This window comes from Saccopteryx leptura, chromosome 11 (genome assembly GCF_036850995.1).
Source record: "Saccopteryx leptura isolate mSacLep1 chromosome 11, mSacLep1_pri_phased_curated, whole genome shotgun sequence".
NCBI classification, from domain to species: Eukaryota; Metazoa; Chordata; class Mammalia; order Chiroptera; family Emballonuridae; genus Saccopteryx; species Saccopteryx leptura.
Window position 1 is genome coordinate 13356388 of NC_089513.1, and position 17686 is coordinate 13374073.

At 44.1% G+C, this 17686-nt stretch overlaps 1 protein-coding gene across 2 annotated transcripts in view; it reads right to left on the reverse strand.

Moving 5' to 3' along the window:
* Window positions 1–16936, reverse strand: part of MALT1 (MALT1 paracaspase) — a 56657-nt gene extending 39721 nt beyond the window's left edge. For both annotated transcript variants that reach the window (XM_066352231.1, XM_066352230.1), the window contains exons 1-3: window positions 16510–16936; window positions 9068–9234; window positions 1491–1612 (exon numbers count right to left, since the gene is read on the reverse strand). In XM_066352231.1, the coding sequence (XP_066208328.1) occupies window positions 1491–1612; window positions 9068–9234; window positions 16510–16784 (564 nt within the window). In that variant the 5' untranslated portion in view covers window positions 16785–16936. The remainder of the gene's footprint in view (window positions 1–1490; window positions 1613–9067; window positions 9235–16509) is intronic.
* Window positions 16937–17686: the final 750 nt, after the last annotated feature.

Consider the following 17686-nt stretch of genomic DNA (forward strand, 5'->3'; position numbering starts at 1 on the left):
CAAGCTATTTCAAAAAATTCAAGAGGAAGGAAGACTTCCAAGCTCCTTTTATGAGGCGAGCATAATTCTGATTCCAAAACCAGGCAAAGACAACACAAAGAAAGAAAATTATAGGCCAGTATCCCTGATGAATTTAGATGCAAAAACCGGATCCAGCAATATATGAAAAAAATCATACACCATGATCAAATGGGATTTATTCTGGGGAGGCAAGGCTGGTACAATATTTGCAAATCAATCAATGTGATTCATCACATAAACAAAAGGAAGGAGAAAAACCACATGATAATTTCAATAGATGCAGAAAAAGCATTTGATAAAATCCAGCACCCATTCATGATCAAAACTCTCAGCAAAGTGGGAATACAGGGAACATACCTCAACATGATAAACGCCATCTATGACAAACCCACAGCCAATATCATATTCAATGGGCAAAAATTAAAAGCAATCCCCTTAAGATCAGGAACAAGGCAGGGGTGCCCCCTTTCACCACTCTTATTCAACATAGTTCTGGAAGTCCTAGCCACAGCAATCAGACAAGAAAAAGAAATAAAAGGCATCCAAATTGGAAAAGAAGAAGTAAAACTATCATTATTTGCAGATGATATGATATTGTATATAGAAAACCCTAAAGTCTCAGTCAAAAACTACTGGACCTGATAAATGAATTCAGCAAGGTGGCAGGATATAAAATCAATACTCAGAAATCAGAGTTATTTTTACACACTAACAATGAAATGTCAGAAAGAGAAATTAAGGAATCAATCCCCTTTACCATTGCAACCAAAAAAATAAAGTACCTAGGAATAAATTTAACGAGAAAAAAAAAAAAAGAAAATAAAATTTTTAATGTTTATTTTATTGATTTTAGAGAGAGAAAGGAAGAGAGCAGGAGAGAGACAGGAACATCAACCTGTTCCTGTATGTGCCTTGACTGGGGATCGAACCAGTAACCTCTGTGCTTTGGGACGATGTTCCAACCTACTGAACTATCCAGCCATGGCTCGAAGAAGTTTTAAGAAAAGAGAATTCCAATATGTGATTTTTAAATTGTTTCTTGGGTGGTGCAGGAATACAATACTTCCACAAGAAGAAAAAAATGGCCCGCCTACCCACCCACCTGAGTTCTACTTCAGAATCTCACAACAGCTCAAATCTTTAGAGTACATGAAACACTTAAAATAATAATGCATTAGCCTTCCATGTCACCTGCAAAATCTTTAAAGATTTTTTATAGATAGCTTAGAATATACTGATGATGTTTCCTCTTTGTTAACACTGTTGCTCCAAGTAATCCCTACTTTCCACAATTTTAGAGATCATTGGTTTTCTTATTTCTTACAATTTTTTTGTAAAATAATTATTATTGAATACAGCAATGTCTATCAGATCGAAATTCTTAAAAACATACTGAGGCTACTAACAATAATTCATTTTCTATCATTCTATCTTATGACAAAGGAATTAAAAGACATTAAAAAAATTACCTCTTTGTTCATTTTGAACCATTGATATTGTACAAAAGGATGTCCAGTTGCCCGGCAACAGAGTTTCACAAACTGGCCAGCCAAGACTGCCTTTGATTCTGGGTTTACAGTGATCTTTATGCCTTAAAAAGAAAAAAAAAAAAAATTAAGTAAATAAAATCACAGGAAAGGGGCTTTCCTTGTTTATATTTCTGAAACCAAAAAAAGAAGTATTTTGGAAATAACCTTCATATTCATCCTTGTTATAAATCACCCAATTCGCATTTCCTCCACACCAGGTTATGAGCTTGTGAAGTTCCAGGCTTTGTAAAACCGGGAGGAAAGAAACAAGACTTTCATCTGTTGTACTTCCCATAACCATGGGGAGTGTTGTTTGTCATACTTGTTCAATTCTTAGAAATATTTTTTCCACATTCTAACATGTCTGAAATCAGGATGCACTTATAAAAGCTGTCTGCCAGGCAGGGCTCACAAGGTGGTTTTCAGCGCCAACTCTTTGAATATCTGCTCATAAATGCTCACATGGCTGGCAAGTCAATGGAGTTAGTACGCTGTTAGTAACACAGTGTTGAGTTGAAATGCCACTAAAAATGTCTGCAAAGACATCTGAATCTCAATGCTGTGACCTAGTATTAAAATGAAAAATTATTCCGTAAGCAGAAAGGCACACAACCATAAGTATTCAACGTTTAGGTGTGACAAGAGGAAAATAAAGTAGCAATAGAAGGGAACAGGTGTGAATCTGAAAAATACAGGAATCCTGGCAATTGGATTTCAAATGTGAATGTCTTATAACTATCTCGAACCTAACATGCCGCAAATGCCTCCTGAACAAAGGCCACCGTCCACGAGACCCTGCGGCCGTCCCTCTCTCAGGGAAGTGCACGGGTTTCCAGCCTAGCCCCATGTGTCCGGTTACTGAGGACAACCCTGAGCAGCTGTCCCAGAATCCCTTCTGCTCACTCCCGTGCTCTCCACTAGGGATTTACCTTCAAGTCCCGTCTGTTAAGCTCTTCTACGTCTCATCACAATCTTCAGCCACGCCACCACCAGCTCTTGACTGATCTATCCCTGCAGCCTGCTTACCTGTTTCCTCGTTTCCAACTGGCAGCCCAACCACTCCTGTGATCCCCACCCTCCACTGACCTCCTGTTACTCAGAAAGACCGGAACTCCTTCCCGAGGCCGGCGAGGGCCTCCGTGCCCTGACTGCTCTGTCCTCGTCCCCTGCCATTCTCCCCTTTGCTTGCCAGGCTCCAGACACCCCGGTGCTCTTTCCTTCGGAGGGCAAGCTACCTGCTGCCTGTCCCCTCCCTCGCCCTCCACGGCAGGCAGTCCCTCCAGCCCCTCTGTTCCAGGGCAGAGCCTCCAGCTCCTCCTTCGGGAAGCTTCTCTAAGTGAGCTGCTCCCCCACCCTGTTCTCCGTCACATTCGCCTGCTTTGTGGTCTTCATCGCATTTATTACCTGAAACCGGTTTCTGACTGTCTGCCTCCTCGACTAGAACAGAAGCTTTGCGAAAGCAGCGACCTTGTCTTTCTTTCTTAGTCACCAGTCTTCCTGACACCGAGAACTGTGCCTGGCATAGGGTAGTACAGTCGGTGGTCAGTGCACATTTGTTGAATGAATGCATAATAATAATTGCTGTAGCAGCAATTTCCTGACTGCCCCACATTGCCAGGTATTTTGATCTCTCACCTTCAAAATTACCTGAGTTAGATATTAATTAGATCTATGTTACAGTGAAGAAAATGATGGTAAGTTGCAGGCCACCCACATTCTCTTGGGTAAATTATTTAACCTCTCTGAGACAAAATTGTTTTTCACTGTAAAGACGGCAGAACCAGGAACACAGTTTTCTTGGGCTTTACAACCCTCATACCTTTGTCATCCCAAACTCCTATTTCTCTAATTTTTGAGGCTAAATACAAAAACTGAATATACTTAGTGTGACCACTTCATACACATGCCATTTTCCAGTGACTCTGAACGGGTCTCCCATGCTAATCCCACCTTCTGCCACAGTGAGCTTCTCTCACCAACAGGGCTGCGCCCAGCAGCAAACAGTCTCGCGTCATGACAGTGCTTACATGCTTACACATGGCACATGATCTCTGCTACTGTACAAAGAGAAAAGGGATGAGAACGATGGAAATTAAAAGGCTTTCTCCCGCCTGACCAGGTGGTAGCACAGCGGATAGAGCGTAGGACTGGGATGCAGAGGACCCAGGTTCAAAACCCTGAGGTCACCAAATTGAGCACAGGCTCATCTGGTTTGAGCAAAGCTCACCAGCTTGAGCCCACGGTCGCTGGCTCGAGCAAGGGGATACTCGGTCTGCTGTAGCCCCACCGCCCACCCCTGGCAAGGCACATATAAGAAAGCAATCAATGAACTAAGGTGCCGCAACGAAGAATTGATGCTTCTCATCTCTCTCCCTTCCTGTCTGTCTGTCCCTATCTGTCCCTCTCTCTCTGTCTCTGACACACACACACACACACACACACACACACACACACACACACACACACACACACACACACACACTTTCTCCCGAGAGTGCCTTGCAAAGGAACGAAGGACTTGGAAAGGACCCACATGGCCAGAATGTTCTAAAAGGGACCCTTCCTTTGTGTGGGAGACAAGACTCAATGATTTTTTAATGTTCACTCAAACTCAAAGTTTATATGTCTGTCCTGTCCCAACGATTTTCAAAAAGCTAGCAAATACAGGTATTTATTACTTACTGCTTCAAAGTCTGAGAACTGAAAGGAAAAATGTGATTTGGAAACCGCCCCTAGCGAGTAGTAAAGAAGAGAAGTCACAATACCTCCCATGCTGTAACCACACATATTTCCTCCCGCCCACACAGCACCGTGCGACAGGGACTTGGTCAGCCCGTAACCACCACACAGTGCCCACCAGTCAGCAGTGCCGAGCAGAGGTAAAGAGAGAAGACAGCACCGCGCTATGGGAGGGTGCCCCAGGGCACACAAATGGAAGTCTCATTTTCAAAGTCGAATGCAGCGCTTCCTGACAAACCAGCCTGTTTTCAGATAACATCTGCGAACAAGTCAAAGAGGTAACTGGATTTCCTGTAGGCCCCGGAGACTGTGCTCGGGTATGACAGAACACGGGGATTGTGCCTTCAACACTCACCGAAACAGATGGATGGGAGGGATTCCTGATCTGACAAAGATTCATCAGAATCTGCCTTTAAGTTTCTCTCTCACCATGCACTTAAATACCCATGCAATTTATCAACAGCTCTTCCAGGAATAGATCAGCAGGATCCACGACCGGGCATCTATACTGCTCACAAAAATTAGGGGATATTTCAAAAATGAATATGAAGCGATAAAATATCCCCTAATTTTTGAAAGCAGTGTATTTTCAGAGGCCATGAACAACAACAACAAAAATCTTCCCATCAGTTTCCATCTAAAACTTTTCCTCAAAGGTATTCCAGAAATTTCTAAGCTATCATTGAAGACCACTCCAATGTTCCAGAATAAATAAATACCACTTGTCTTCCTCTAACAATCTCCCTTTGGCACACACCCAAAGTATGTCCAGGTATGTCCCTGTTACAAGCCGACTTACGTCTGCATCTCCTGTGGCTGAACCCGGCTCCTCGTCACATTCCTGTTCTACGTGGCCCGCGAGCTGACACCCTGGTGAAGACACTGTCTTCCAGACCCCAGTCGCCGCTCCCTTCCCAACTCTCTGTTTCTTCCTGATCTTTACTAGTACCCATTCCACTTCTGCCTCTATTCACTTCTTGATATTTTCCTCCTTTTGAAAATTTCTGTCACTCATGAAACAAGAAAAAAGTCCCTTATATATAAAATCTAGCATTTGAGTACTTATCATTTTGGCAAGAAGGAAAAAAAATTGAAGTCCATAGGTCAAAGAGGCAACTGAGTTTCCCAAACAATCCAGAGATTTCCCAGCATTATGGAGATGACCATGAGTTCAGGTCAGTATTAGCGGAGCTGGGTTCTAACCTATATTTGTAACTGCGACTCTAGACAAACATTAACTTAGAAAATCTCATGTTCCACAGAAATGCTTGCTCACATTTAAAATTTAAATGTTCACGAAAGTACTCTTCTGTGCCTTTACAGAACCGTGAAGATAAAATGTGAAGTAAAGGCATTTTGGGCTCTGGTCAGTTTGCTCAGTGGATAGAGCGTCGGCCCAGTGTATGGGCATCCCAGGTTCAATTTCCAATTAGGGAACACAAGAGAAGTAATCATCTGCCTTGCTTCCCCCTTGCTCTTCCCCTTCTCTCCCTCTCCCCTCCCGAAGCCACTGGCGCGACTGGTTTGAGCACTGGTCCCAGGCACCGAGGATGGCTCAGTTGGTCCAAGCACATCAGCTCATGCACTAAAAATAGCTCAAATGATTCGAGCATCGGCCCCAGACAGGGGTTGCCAAATGGATTCCGGTTGGGGCGCATGTGTGAGTCTGTCTCACTATCTCCCCTCCTCTCACTTAAAATATAAAATTTTTTTAAAAAAAAAGTCATTTTGGATACTAAACAATAATATTCAACAATCTTTGCTCTTGTATTAGAGACAAAAATGTAATAAAAAATAAAATTAATATTAGAACCATAACAATGGGTGTGCTCACTGGGGAAGTAAAAAGAAAAGTGAAGTGCAATGAAAGAAAAAGAGGTGGGGTAAATGGAGAGACGCCACTGAAGAGTCCCACGTGACATCTGCTACGTGCAGAGAGTGAAGCACCTTGTACATAAAGAATGAGATAAAAGGGCAATATCACAAAACTGGAGTTGGAAAGAACCTTAGATTTAACCTAATGAAACCTACATGTGAAATGTTAATTTTCTCTAAATGCCCCTCATTGTCTAGCCTCTCCTAAACCACTTCCAGGTCAGGGTATTACTTCCTTGGCGACCATTTCGTGATCTATATAACTCTAACTGATCAAGCCTATAATACGCACTCAAAATGCTTTCACTTAAAAACAAAACAAACAAAAACATCTTACATCTTATTTTTTTTTTTAGAGAGAAAGAAAAAGAGAGAGAGAGAGAGAGAGAGAGAGAGAGGCAGGGACAGAGAGACAGGAAGAGAGAGATGAGAAGCATCAATTCTTTACTGCAACACCTTAGTTCTTCACTGATTGCTTTATCATATGTGCCTTGACAGGGCGTTAGGGGGAGGCAACAGCTGAGCCAGTCACCCCTTGCTCAAGTTAGTGACCTTTGGGCTCAAGCCAGCGAACATGGAGGTCATGTCTATGATCTCATGCTCAAGCCAGTGAGCCCGTGCTCAAGCCGGAGACCTCGGGATTTCGATCCTGTGTCCTCTGCGTCCCAGGCTGATGCTCTATATCCATTGTGCCGCCGCCTAGTCAAGCGAAACAGAAACTTCTTGAACAGCACATCTAAGTTTATCTACATTTGCCAAAGATACAGATGCCAATATTGATTACTTTGGGATCAGGGTTTTTGATCCTTTAATGGAAAAAAAGGGAGGGGTCTAAAAAACCATGATGGACTTTTGGCTCAAATCATTTCAGCACATTCATTTAATCCCCCCCCCCCCTTTAATTCCCACTGAAATGACCAAACAACGAGTGCTGGAAAATGGGAATGGGAATGGACACCATCCAAGCAGAAAACTTGAGCCATTTCTCTAACAAAGTGCAGGAAGACCAGACTGAGGGCAAGCTGGCCCGCCCCGAGCTGCAGAAAAGCCCACGCAGGGAGAAAACAGAAGCAAACCATGGTGCTCCTGCAGAAACACCTCAGGTGTCAGCGCCACAGAGAGCAAGACCCCTGGGAGAGCTCCCCTCTGCTCAGGCCTCCTGCCAGGGAGGGACTACTGACGTTAGCTCCTCATCAAGGGAGGAGATGGGGGAGCATTGCCCCAGCTCCGTGGGGACTCCCGAAACCGACACGTCACAGGAACTCGGCCAGGCGACACTGCTACATAGACGGGTCTGCACTAGCAACTAGTCATTCCTACCCCATAGTTTTGCAATGAGAAACACACATCAAGCATCCAATACAGTGCACAACACAGAGGAGGCATTTATAGGAGCCCTGTTTTGTCATCTACATTAGGCCTTGTAAAGCAGAAGACACTCTGAAAGTCTAAGTTTCCAGACCCACAATCCAGAGTCCTTCCCATTTACAGACTTTTCTGCTACCTTCCTGCACCTGTTACCCCTTTTCTCCTCCCAGAGGGCCCACTTTGGTTTGGTCACCCATGCATAGGTTCTGTTTAGTGTGGTTTCTGGAAAGTTGACTCAACCAAACTCTCCTCCTGGCTCTAAGCCAGGCAACTCAGCATGTTCCATCTCCCTGGCCACAGCGACAGGTGCAGGGACAGCGTGTGACCAAAGTTAGTTAACGAGGGTGCATCTTATGATTTTTGCTGGGACAAAGATGAATGCAGGCACAGCTAGTAGAGATCTTGTGCCCATGCGGAAAGTCAGACTTAGAGGGCGGCCAGTGACAAGCAAGGGACAGCAAAGACGAAGAGAAACCAGCGCCTAGGCAACAGGGTGGCGCCCCGCCTCCTCTCCTGAAGCCCAGCCTGCTTTAAGGGCTTTCACTTAGAAGAACCAACATACTCCCTCTCCTATGCCAGTCTGAGTGGGGGATTCCTGGTATGTGTTACCGAGAGCACTACCATGTGCCCCTGGCCCCCCAACTCCAGAACTGACAAAGTGAAAACTAAGTTCTGAATTACATGAACTTAAAAATATATCACAGACAAGTTTGTTTTGTAATAAAAATTGCATACATCAAAACCATGTGAAATAGAGAGCACCCAGTCCTGAGTCCACAGCCCTCCAGGTCGCGACTGACTTCCCTGCGCCCAGGGGACCTGCGAAGGCAGAGCGGACACTCGGGAAAGGAGGACTGCGGTGCTGCTGCCGACAGAGGGCTGAGAGGACCCGGACCCCTGCCCACACCACCTGGACGGCTGGGACACTTTCCTATTCCTTACATCTCACTTTGGAAGTGAGACACTTCACTCAATATTGACATATTCACACAAAAAAATCATACGGTTGAGTCCATCAACATTTAAAAGCATCATGTTGGCAAAAAAAAACCACACCACAAAACCCACAATAAATATTTGTCATACTTGCTTTAGCTCATTCATATACATACATACATATAAAGAAATATGTGTATGTTTAGTTGTTTGGCTATACTATTTCAACAGAAATCACAGAAATTTTACCCCTAAATACTTTAGCATGCAACTCCTTGGAATAAAGACATTATTACTCTATGAAAGTATGACAACATTATCACATAATTTCCCAATATCTAACATGCAGGTTATATTCAAATTGTTCTACTTGCCCAAAATGTCTTAAATAGCAGATTTTTCAAAACCACAATCCAATCAGTGTTCATGCATTATATTTGCTTTTTATATGTTCTTTACTATGTGTCAAATTGGGGGAAAATGTGGCTCCATAATTTACCTTTCCAAAAATATTGAACACAATTCACCTGGTTGGCTAAGCCAGCTTGCTCCCAGTTTGTGTCCAGGAACTCGTGGGGCAGATGGCTGGGGAAACCCACCTGGGGGGCTGAGAAGCTGCAGCACCTCGGTGTGCTCCAGAGTCTGCAGGAAGTCGCTCAGCTCCGTGACAGTGCAGCCCTTCTCCCCCATCAGCCTCAGCAGGCACAGGCTCGGGCTTCCTTCGGGCTCCAAGACCTGCAGGGAGCACTGCTCCAAGTCCAGACAACTGAAAACAACAGACGGAGTTCAAGTCAAAAATGTCCTTCAATACAATATATGCCCGCTCTGTGTTTGGCACCATAGGTGTTGCAGGAAATAAATCTCCATGTGTGGAGTGGTGAAAACCGATGACATCAAGAATGCCCCTGTTTTTTCTTCCTCCTTCCGCCACCACAGGGGATTCCTCTCTAATGTCATGGCCAACTCAGCTCCCATGACTACAGGGGAATGAGAGAAATCTAGAGACTTGATATGAGAGAAATCTGTCCTTGGGACTAGGGAATAGGAAGACCACATATTTCTCTACTCTTTCTTGTACACACACACACACACACACACACATAAAATAGAAGATGACCCAAAGAGGCATACATCTTTGACACATATTGAAAAGTAAGAAAAAATTTAAAATATAAAAACCATTCTTAGCTCATAAATTGCAGAAAACCAGGTAGTGGCCTGAATCTGTCCCATGGGCCACTGTTTGCAGACCCCTGATCTATATGTTTTATTCGACATGATTTTGCCTAAAAACCATGAGCTTTTCTTTCATAAGATGCCTTAACGAGATTACAGTACTCCTTGAAAACAGAAACCCCATCATATATATATTAAATATATATATTTAATCCCTCAATACCTAAATTTGTCTTGTCCATATTAATTATTAAAAGCTGAATGATTACTGAGTGAATTCCAATCATAATGAAAAACCTAGATGCCTGGTGGAAGGTCAAACAGCTATGGCAGAGTTAAGGTTAGCAAGCTTTCATGTGACTTAAAATTATTTCAATCCACATTCATTTTGATCAGTTTTATTAAAAGGCTGCCACAGCAGTTATATAATGGTCACCCAAGAGGTATATATTGATAATTCTGTGATAAAGTTGGTTATCTCATAAAAAATGTATTCAACCAAAATAATTTCAATAGTAATATCATCTAGCTCATAGGATTGTTAAAATTAAATTAGGTAATCCATGTAAAAAGAATTTAGCACAATGCTTGGCAAATAATAAGCACTCAATAAAAACTATACAATAAAAACATAGGAATATCAAAAGAATATTAAGGTTAATTTCTTAATTGTGTTTATTTCTGAAACTATTTTAGCTTTACCTTAAAAAGGGTTTTGAATAGCTACTATTTTGTTACCCTGATTTTGTCCTCCAAGGCTTCCTATCACTGTATTAACTAGGTATTCTTTACTAAGCATCCTAGTTAAATTTACATATTTGATATTCTTGTTAAATGTGAATCTTCATAATATAGATTCATTCCAAAATTCTGCACATTAGCCCAGAGGCAGCACAATCTGAAGCCATGGTAAACTGATAAAAATAAGGACAAGAGTGTTTTTTACCTAAAGATGGTCTTTCCTATATTTTAAAGTGTTAAAGTGCTCTTCCTTTTATGAAATGATGGTGACTACAGTGGTAGGAAAAACAAAAACTGAAGATGCCTGTTGGTCCTTTATTTTGTAAAAATTTCTTTGACTAGTCCTCATAATGGTCAGGCCAAGGAATCAGTATTAGAGACAATGTAAGGATTACCAATTTTTCAAATAATAAGAATATGAGATTTATAAAAACAAAGGTGCTAAATATAATTTTTATAATTCAGAAAGGTTATCAGGATTTGATACAAGAAATTAAACCATTGTGTCAAATGCAACCAAGTGATACTTTAATTAATGCTTATACTGATACAGAGAAACTAAAAAACAAATTGCCTTTTTTCTCCCAAAATAAAGATCAAATTGAAGCAGACAATGATTTCTCTTCCAAAACAAGAGGCAGAGCGGTAAAACAAATTTCTCTATCTCCTTTCCTTTTACTAATTTTCCTCACGAGCGCTGGCTTTCAGCTAAGATGATGCTTACACACACCCAACTTTTCTTTCTTTCCGTTTTTAGTTACATTCCTGTAAGACTGTGCTTTGAAGTGGTTTCTACCAGCCCTAAGTTGGAATTTCTGATTTAATTTAAAAGACTTTGAACAAAATGGACTTTGCTTTTTAAAAATATATCTACATTTATCTTTTAAAAACATATAATCAAATAAAGCATATGAGTCACTCTTTAGGGTACAAACCGTGGCACTGCTTTTAGGTTCATGTGCTTCTCTTGGTACATTTAGTCTTTGGAGTCTTTATTCCTTAAGTCAACAACTATTTACTAATCACCTAAAATAAGCCAGCCTTTTTTCCTATTGAGGATATAGCAGCAAACAAAATTCTCTACCCTCCCGTATTTGTCTACCAGAAAAGTTGTGTGTGTGTGTGTGTCTCTCTCTCTCTCACACACACACACACAAACAATTTCTCTTTCTCTCTTATCTACTCCATGGTCTTAGGTGCTTTGGAGAAAAAAAAAAACAAAGCAAAGCAGAGGGACAGACAATGCTGGAGCAGAGGGCAGATGGCAGGGATAATTTTAAATAATGTGATCAGAGAAGAACTCCCTGTGAGGGTGACTTGTAAGCACACATTTGAAGGGGTGAAGGAGCAAGTCACCTGGTTCATCTGTGAGAGCAACCCTAGACTGGGTAGACAGCAGCACAAAGACCCTACCGTGTTCACGGAGAAGCAAGAAAGCAGGTTTAAATTGAGCAGAGAAAGGAGACAGGGTAGAATATCAGGTCCAAGAGTTTAGTGGTAGCTAAATGGTGTTTTAACTCTAAGTTGTGATAAAGGAAGGATAAGACCTGATTTAATGCTGTAAAAGAATCATTCTTCCTGATCTATCGGGAATGGACTGGGGGTGGGGGCAAAGCAGAAGTGAGGCAACCACAGGAATGACCTGGATGAGAGACAACGGTGTCTCCCCTACTGTCGTAGCCACAGAGGTTGGACCCTGGGTCTACACTGCAGGGGATCAACAGCGGACAGTATGTGCTGAGAAAAGGGATGTGGTGTGTCAAAGTAGAGTCAGGAAAGACTCAGAAGTCTAGGGCACCAGGAACTGAAGAGATGTAGTTGCCATTTACTGAGATGCAAAAAAACTGCAAGAGAAAGAGGCTTATGTTATGTTGTGGACATGCTGTGTTTAAAACATCTACTAGTCATTCAAGAAGAGATGGCAAATAGGCTTCTACACGTATGACTGGGGAGTGCAAAGCAAAGATAGGGACTTAAGATATGAATTGAGAGTAATCAACCTAAACATATGCAAAGTCAAAAGGGGACTGGGTGACTTGTGGACAGAGGTAGAAAGCCAGAGCCCTGATCCCTGGGGCAATCCTGGCAGAGAGACACTGAGGAGATAGGGACAGGAGGAAGGCTGTTGTTCAGCCTTTCACACACTCTGGTTCCTATCACAGAGCCCCCCACGGCAGGACTGGCTGCACTGAGGGCTGCACCTTCTTCACAGCAGGTGTGCAGGGCCTGACTGTCTTCCTTGGTCCATTTCCATAGCCCGGTTGCTAAGCCCCCTTCTTCAAGGATTTCAGGCAGCCCTTAGAGCCTCCAGAAACCTCTGTCATCTGTGGGCCTCCCATGTTCTATGCCACCACAATTTATGTCGCTTAGGCAAGACACTCGGAACCTATGTCTATCTACACGGACAGCAAAAAGTGTTCAACAGTAGTTCAGCCTGGAATGGAATTAGGGCTGAGTTTGTATTTAGGGCCTCCCCATAGGTGCATGGTTGTGGGAAATTATTATATGCAAGGATTTCTTCTGAGTCATCAATAACCATCTGAAAACATTTATGATGATTCCTAATACCTGATGGACAATTCAGAATAGACTCTTGAGGTTTATTTACTCTCACTCAGTTTGAGGAAGAATATATAAAATCAGAAAGAAAGAAAAAGTGAAAAGAAACAGAAAAGGCAACTTGAGATTTTAGGGAAGTGAATGCAGTGACTCGGATGAAAGCACTTCACACTTTCCTGGGAACTGTTACCCATGTGGAGTCTCACACTAGATAGTGTTCCTAGGTTTGACTCTGGAGAACACATTTAGGACCCTCTACTGCAGCGGTTCTCAACCTTGGGTCATGACCCCGGGGGGGTCGAACGACCAAAACACAGGGGTCGCCTAATGCCATCGGAAATACATATTTTATTTAAAAATGTATTGTAAAAAAAAAGAGAGTAAGCATCTTTTTTTTTTTTCTTAAAGAGAGTAAGCATCATCAGCTTACCTTGCCCCCTCAGTTGTCAGTCTCTAGCCCCAGAATTCCCAGTGCTAACCTTTTGTTAGATCAGTTTAATTCTGACTTCAATAGTTTCCCAATTCTCCAACCTTCAAGCTGCCCGACTCTCCTCACCACAACTAACCTACTCTGAACTATCCTTCAGCATCCTGGAAGTCTGGTGAAACTCCATCTGTCTCTTGTCAGACTTTCCACCCTTAATTTCCAGATTGCATAAATGCATGCCCTTTGCTGCCTCTCACCCCTTTGCTAGTCAACTGTGTTTTGTTTTGTTTTGACAGAGACATTGAGAGTCAGAGAGAGGGACAAATAGGGACAGACAGACAGGAAGGGAGAGAGATGAGAAACATCAATTCTTCATTGTGGTACCTTAGTTGTCCATTGACTGCTTTCTCATATGTGCCTTAATTGGGGGGCTACAGCAGAGCGAGCGACCCCTTGCTCAAGCCAGCGACCTTGGGCTTCAAGCTAGCGACCTTTGGGCTCAAGCCAGCGACCATGGGATCATGTCTATGATCCCATGCTCAAGCCAGCAACCCCACGCTCAAGCTGGTAAGCCCACACACACTCAAGCTGGATGAGCCTGTGCTCAAGCCAGCAGGTTTCGAACCTGAGTCCTCCACGTCCCAGTCTGACGCTCTATCCACTGCGTCACAGCCTGATCAGGCCCAACTGTCTTTTCCTCTATACTACCTTCACCAGACATGGGACCTCAAAGTTTTCTGTTACTTTTCCCAAAGAAAGCTAACATCATTCTGTAGCCTTTAACAAAACCTGACTGACGGCGTGGGGACGAAAACCGAACAGCTGACGTCAGATGTACACTACTTTTAGATTCCCTCAGCCACGCTCCTTCAGGGAGCCTTCTCCTCTCCTTCATCACAGAATAGGAGCCCTTTTCAAGAAAAGCCAGAGCTGCCCCCCCCCAACCAGAGTACTAGATAGTATCACAAATGAACCAATCACAGACCTGGTGATCTGACCCCCAAAGAAGACAACTTTCTCCCTTAGTGTTAAGTCTAGAAACTCAGAAATCTATGGACCATTTTGAATTTTCTTTGCATAGCCAAAAACACAATGCATTTTCCCAGAACAGAAAAAAAAATATGCCATCTGTCTGTTCAACTTTACCAGCTTAGCACTTCTTGATTTCATTTCTTACTGTTACTCTTCTATATGGCCGAATAATCCCAAATCCTCACTACTCTGGTTTAACCTCAAATGTCTGAAACTCAAAGCTGTTGTGAGTGTTAAAGTAGAAAATGCATGCAAACACTTAGTACATTTGGTGTCTACTAAGTGCTTAATAAATGATAAAAATTTGTTGTTATCCTCACCCAACATAGCATTTAGTATGTTATCTGTGAATGTTCTAGAATGACAGTCCATTACTAAGCTCTGATGAATAGGACCTAATTAGTTGTCATCTTTTCATTTTCTGGAACTTTTAGCAAATAATAGGCACTTAGTAACTGTAATTTTCAATAAATCATCTCCTCTCTCAGTTCAAATAGTATTTCTAAAATGTCCAAGATAGGTTCTCTGCATGATCTAGTGCAGGGGTCCCCAAACTTTTTACACAGGGGGTCAGTTCACTGTCCCTCAGACTGTTGGAGAGCCAGACTATAAAAAAAAACTATGAACAAATCCCTATGCACACTGCACATACCTTATTTTAAAGTAAAAAACCAAAATGGGAACATATACAATATTTAAAATAAAGAACAAGTAAATTTAAATCAACAAACTGACCAGTATTTCAATGGGAACTATAGGCCTGCTTTTGGCTAATGAGATGGTCAATGTGCTCCTCTCACTGACCATCAATGAAAGAGGTGCCCCTTCCGGAAGTGCAGCGGGGGCTGGATAAATGGCCCTCCGGGGCTATAGTTTGGGGATCCCTGATCTATAGGATCTTAAGTAATGATTCCTGTTCTCAAGTAGTTTCTAAAGCAGCACACAAATAATTACAAGACAAAGTTTAGTCATATGAGAAGTTAAAAAAAAAAAAACTGCTAAGAGGCTCAAAGGCAGAAGAAAATCATAACAATGGCTTAGAGCAGTGGTTCTGAGTGTGGTCTGGGAACCCTCTGTGCAGGTCCTGAGACCTTTCCACAGGATCCACAAGGTCAAAATGATTTTTCAAAATACCACTAAGATGTTATTTATCTTTTTCATTTACTGTCTCGAGGAGTGTTCATTGGAGCACACGCTGCCACATGACCTGCGATAGTGCAACAGGCTGAATGCAGAAGCTCATAAAAGCACCCACTCTGCAGTCGAGGCAAGACATGAAGAGATCTGCAAAATGTGAAACCATGCCACTTGACTCATTTTTTTTGTTTTGGAAAAGTTTCTTTTTCTACAGAAACGTGTTATTTCTGTTAACAAGGAATGGGTTTGTTTTTTTAAAATAAGTTAATACTTTAGAGATGTCTTAGTTTTGCTTTCTAACATGGCAAATATCAATACATATGTATGTAATATATAGAACTCACATGAAAAACTCTGGGGTCCTTAATAATTCTTAAGAGTTTAAAAGGAGTCCTGAGACCAAAAGTTCAAGAACCGCTAGGACAGCAGTTCCAAGCCTGGTAATAAGAAGACAGTTTCACTTATAGTTTAATGTTCCTGGTGAAGACAAAAAGCGAGCTGCTTTGATGGAGGAAGAAGGTGAGTTCAGTTTCAGTCTTTCCCACCACCCTTCTCTCCCTACATAACAACCTTCATGATGAACTCCTGCACCCCGAACCCTTCCCTCTCATTTCTTTACTGCACTTTCTTCTTAGGTCTCCCAGGTCTGTGTTCATATGCCATTAGTTTGCATTTAGAGACCTTTGGAATTACTGCCCTATCAGAATGGTCTCTGGAGAGCCTCCCTTCTTTCAACATCCCCCCATTTCTCTCTTTCAGCGCAGGGAACAATCTCCCGGGGTCCAATCTCCAATCTCTCGCATTCCCAGCACTTTTCTGGGTTAAAACTCTCTGGAAGGTTACCGAATCCTCCCCACGTCCTTCCCTGGGCGCTCCATCCACGCCGGCCGACCCCGCACAGTCCCGCGCGGCCACGTCGCTCCCCAGCACCAGCCGGCGCCCCCAGCCCGGCGCCCCGTGCAGCCTCACCTGAGCCGCAGGCGCCCCCGGCTCCCCGCCACCTCCGCCAGCCTCCTCCAGCCGCGGCCCTCGGGAGCTCGGTCCAAGCTCCCGCTGAGCCTCCGCAGCAGCGGCTCCGGAAGACGGTTGAGGGTCGCGCTGCCCGGAGCCGGGAGCGGCTGCCCCGACGGCGCAACCAGAGGCAGCTGCGAGGCCGGGGGCGACAGGGCCTGCTGCGGGTCCCCACACAGCGGCATGTCCCGTGCCGGCGACGCCGCGACCGCCGCCGCTCCTGCCGGCCGCATCGCGGGCGTCGGCCCCACAGCACCTTCCGCTCGCCCCGGCGCCGCGGAGGCAGGGGCGGAAGGACGAATCGGGCTGCGCGGCTCCGCACCCGCAGGAGGAAGCTCCGCTCCCCGCCCCGCGGAGACAGGTTTGCTGGGGGGAGCCGGGTGGACCGGCCGCGCCAGCCCTGCCGAGGGGGCGGGGCGTAGGCGGGGGCGGGGCCGCCCCTGCGCGTGCGCGCCATCGCGCGCCTCCTTCGCCCTGCCCTGCAGAGGCGCGCGCTTCAAACCCAGGGAGGTGGAGTTCTGGCGGAGCAGGAAGGGTCTGGTGGCTGCCGCTGGAGGAGGAAGCGGTGGAGGAACTACGCCCGGGCGGCTCCGCTGCGACGAGGCAGCCTGCGGCGTCGGGGCTTCCCGATACCGTGGGAGGAGGATTGCTTCACGTCAAGGAAGGGAGTGTTCGGCTCTCCATCGCCGGCCCCGGCCGCGTCCTGCAGGGGCTGCGCTCCGCTGACTCAGTGACTTGCGTGTGCCCGGCGACGCCACCAGCACCCGCATTGGGCAACCTCAGCGGAGGCTTCCTTCTTTTCGGGATTGATGTGTGTGGCATTGTTAAGAGAAGTGGTGCTGGACGTCTGGATACTTAATGGAAATTGCCATTAAATCTGTGCCTAGACAAAAGAAAAAAAATTCACACGAAGAAAAACAGCTATAGTGTATTTAAAAGATCTTGGAAATTACTGTTTTTTGTGTTTTTTTTTTTCTTTTTGTTTTGTTTGTTTGTTTTACGAGGAATCGCCTGGTTTCCTTCCAAGCCAGACTGCCACCCATAATTTTCATAAATCAAAGCAGGCAACATTATAGAGATTGCGCTATTCTGGAACCGTCCAGCATAGGTAAAATAAACAAACGCTGACCGCACC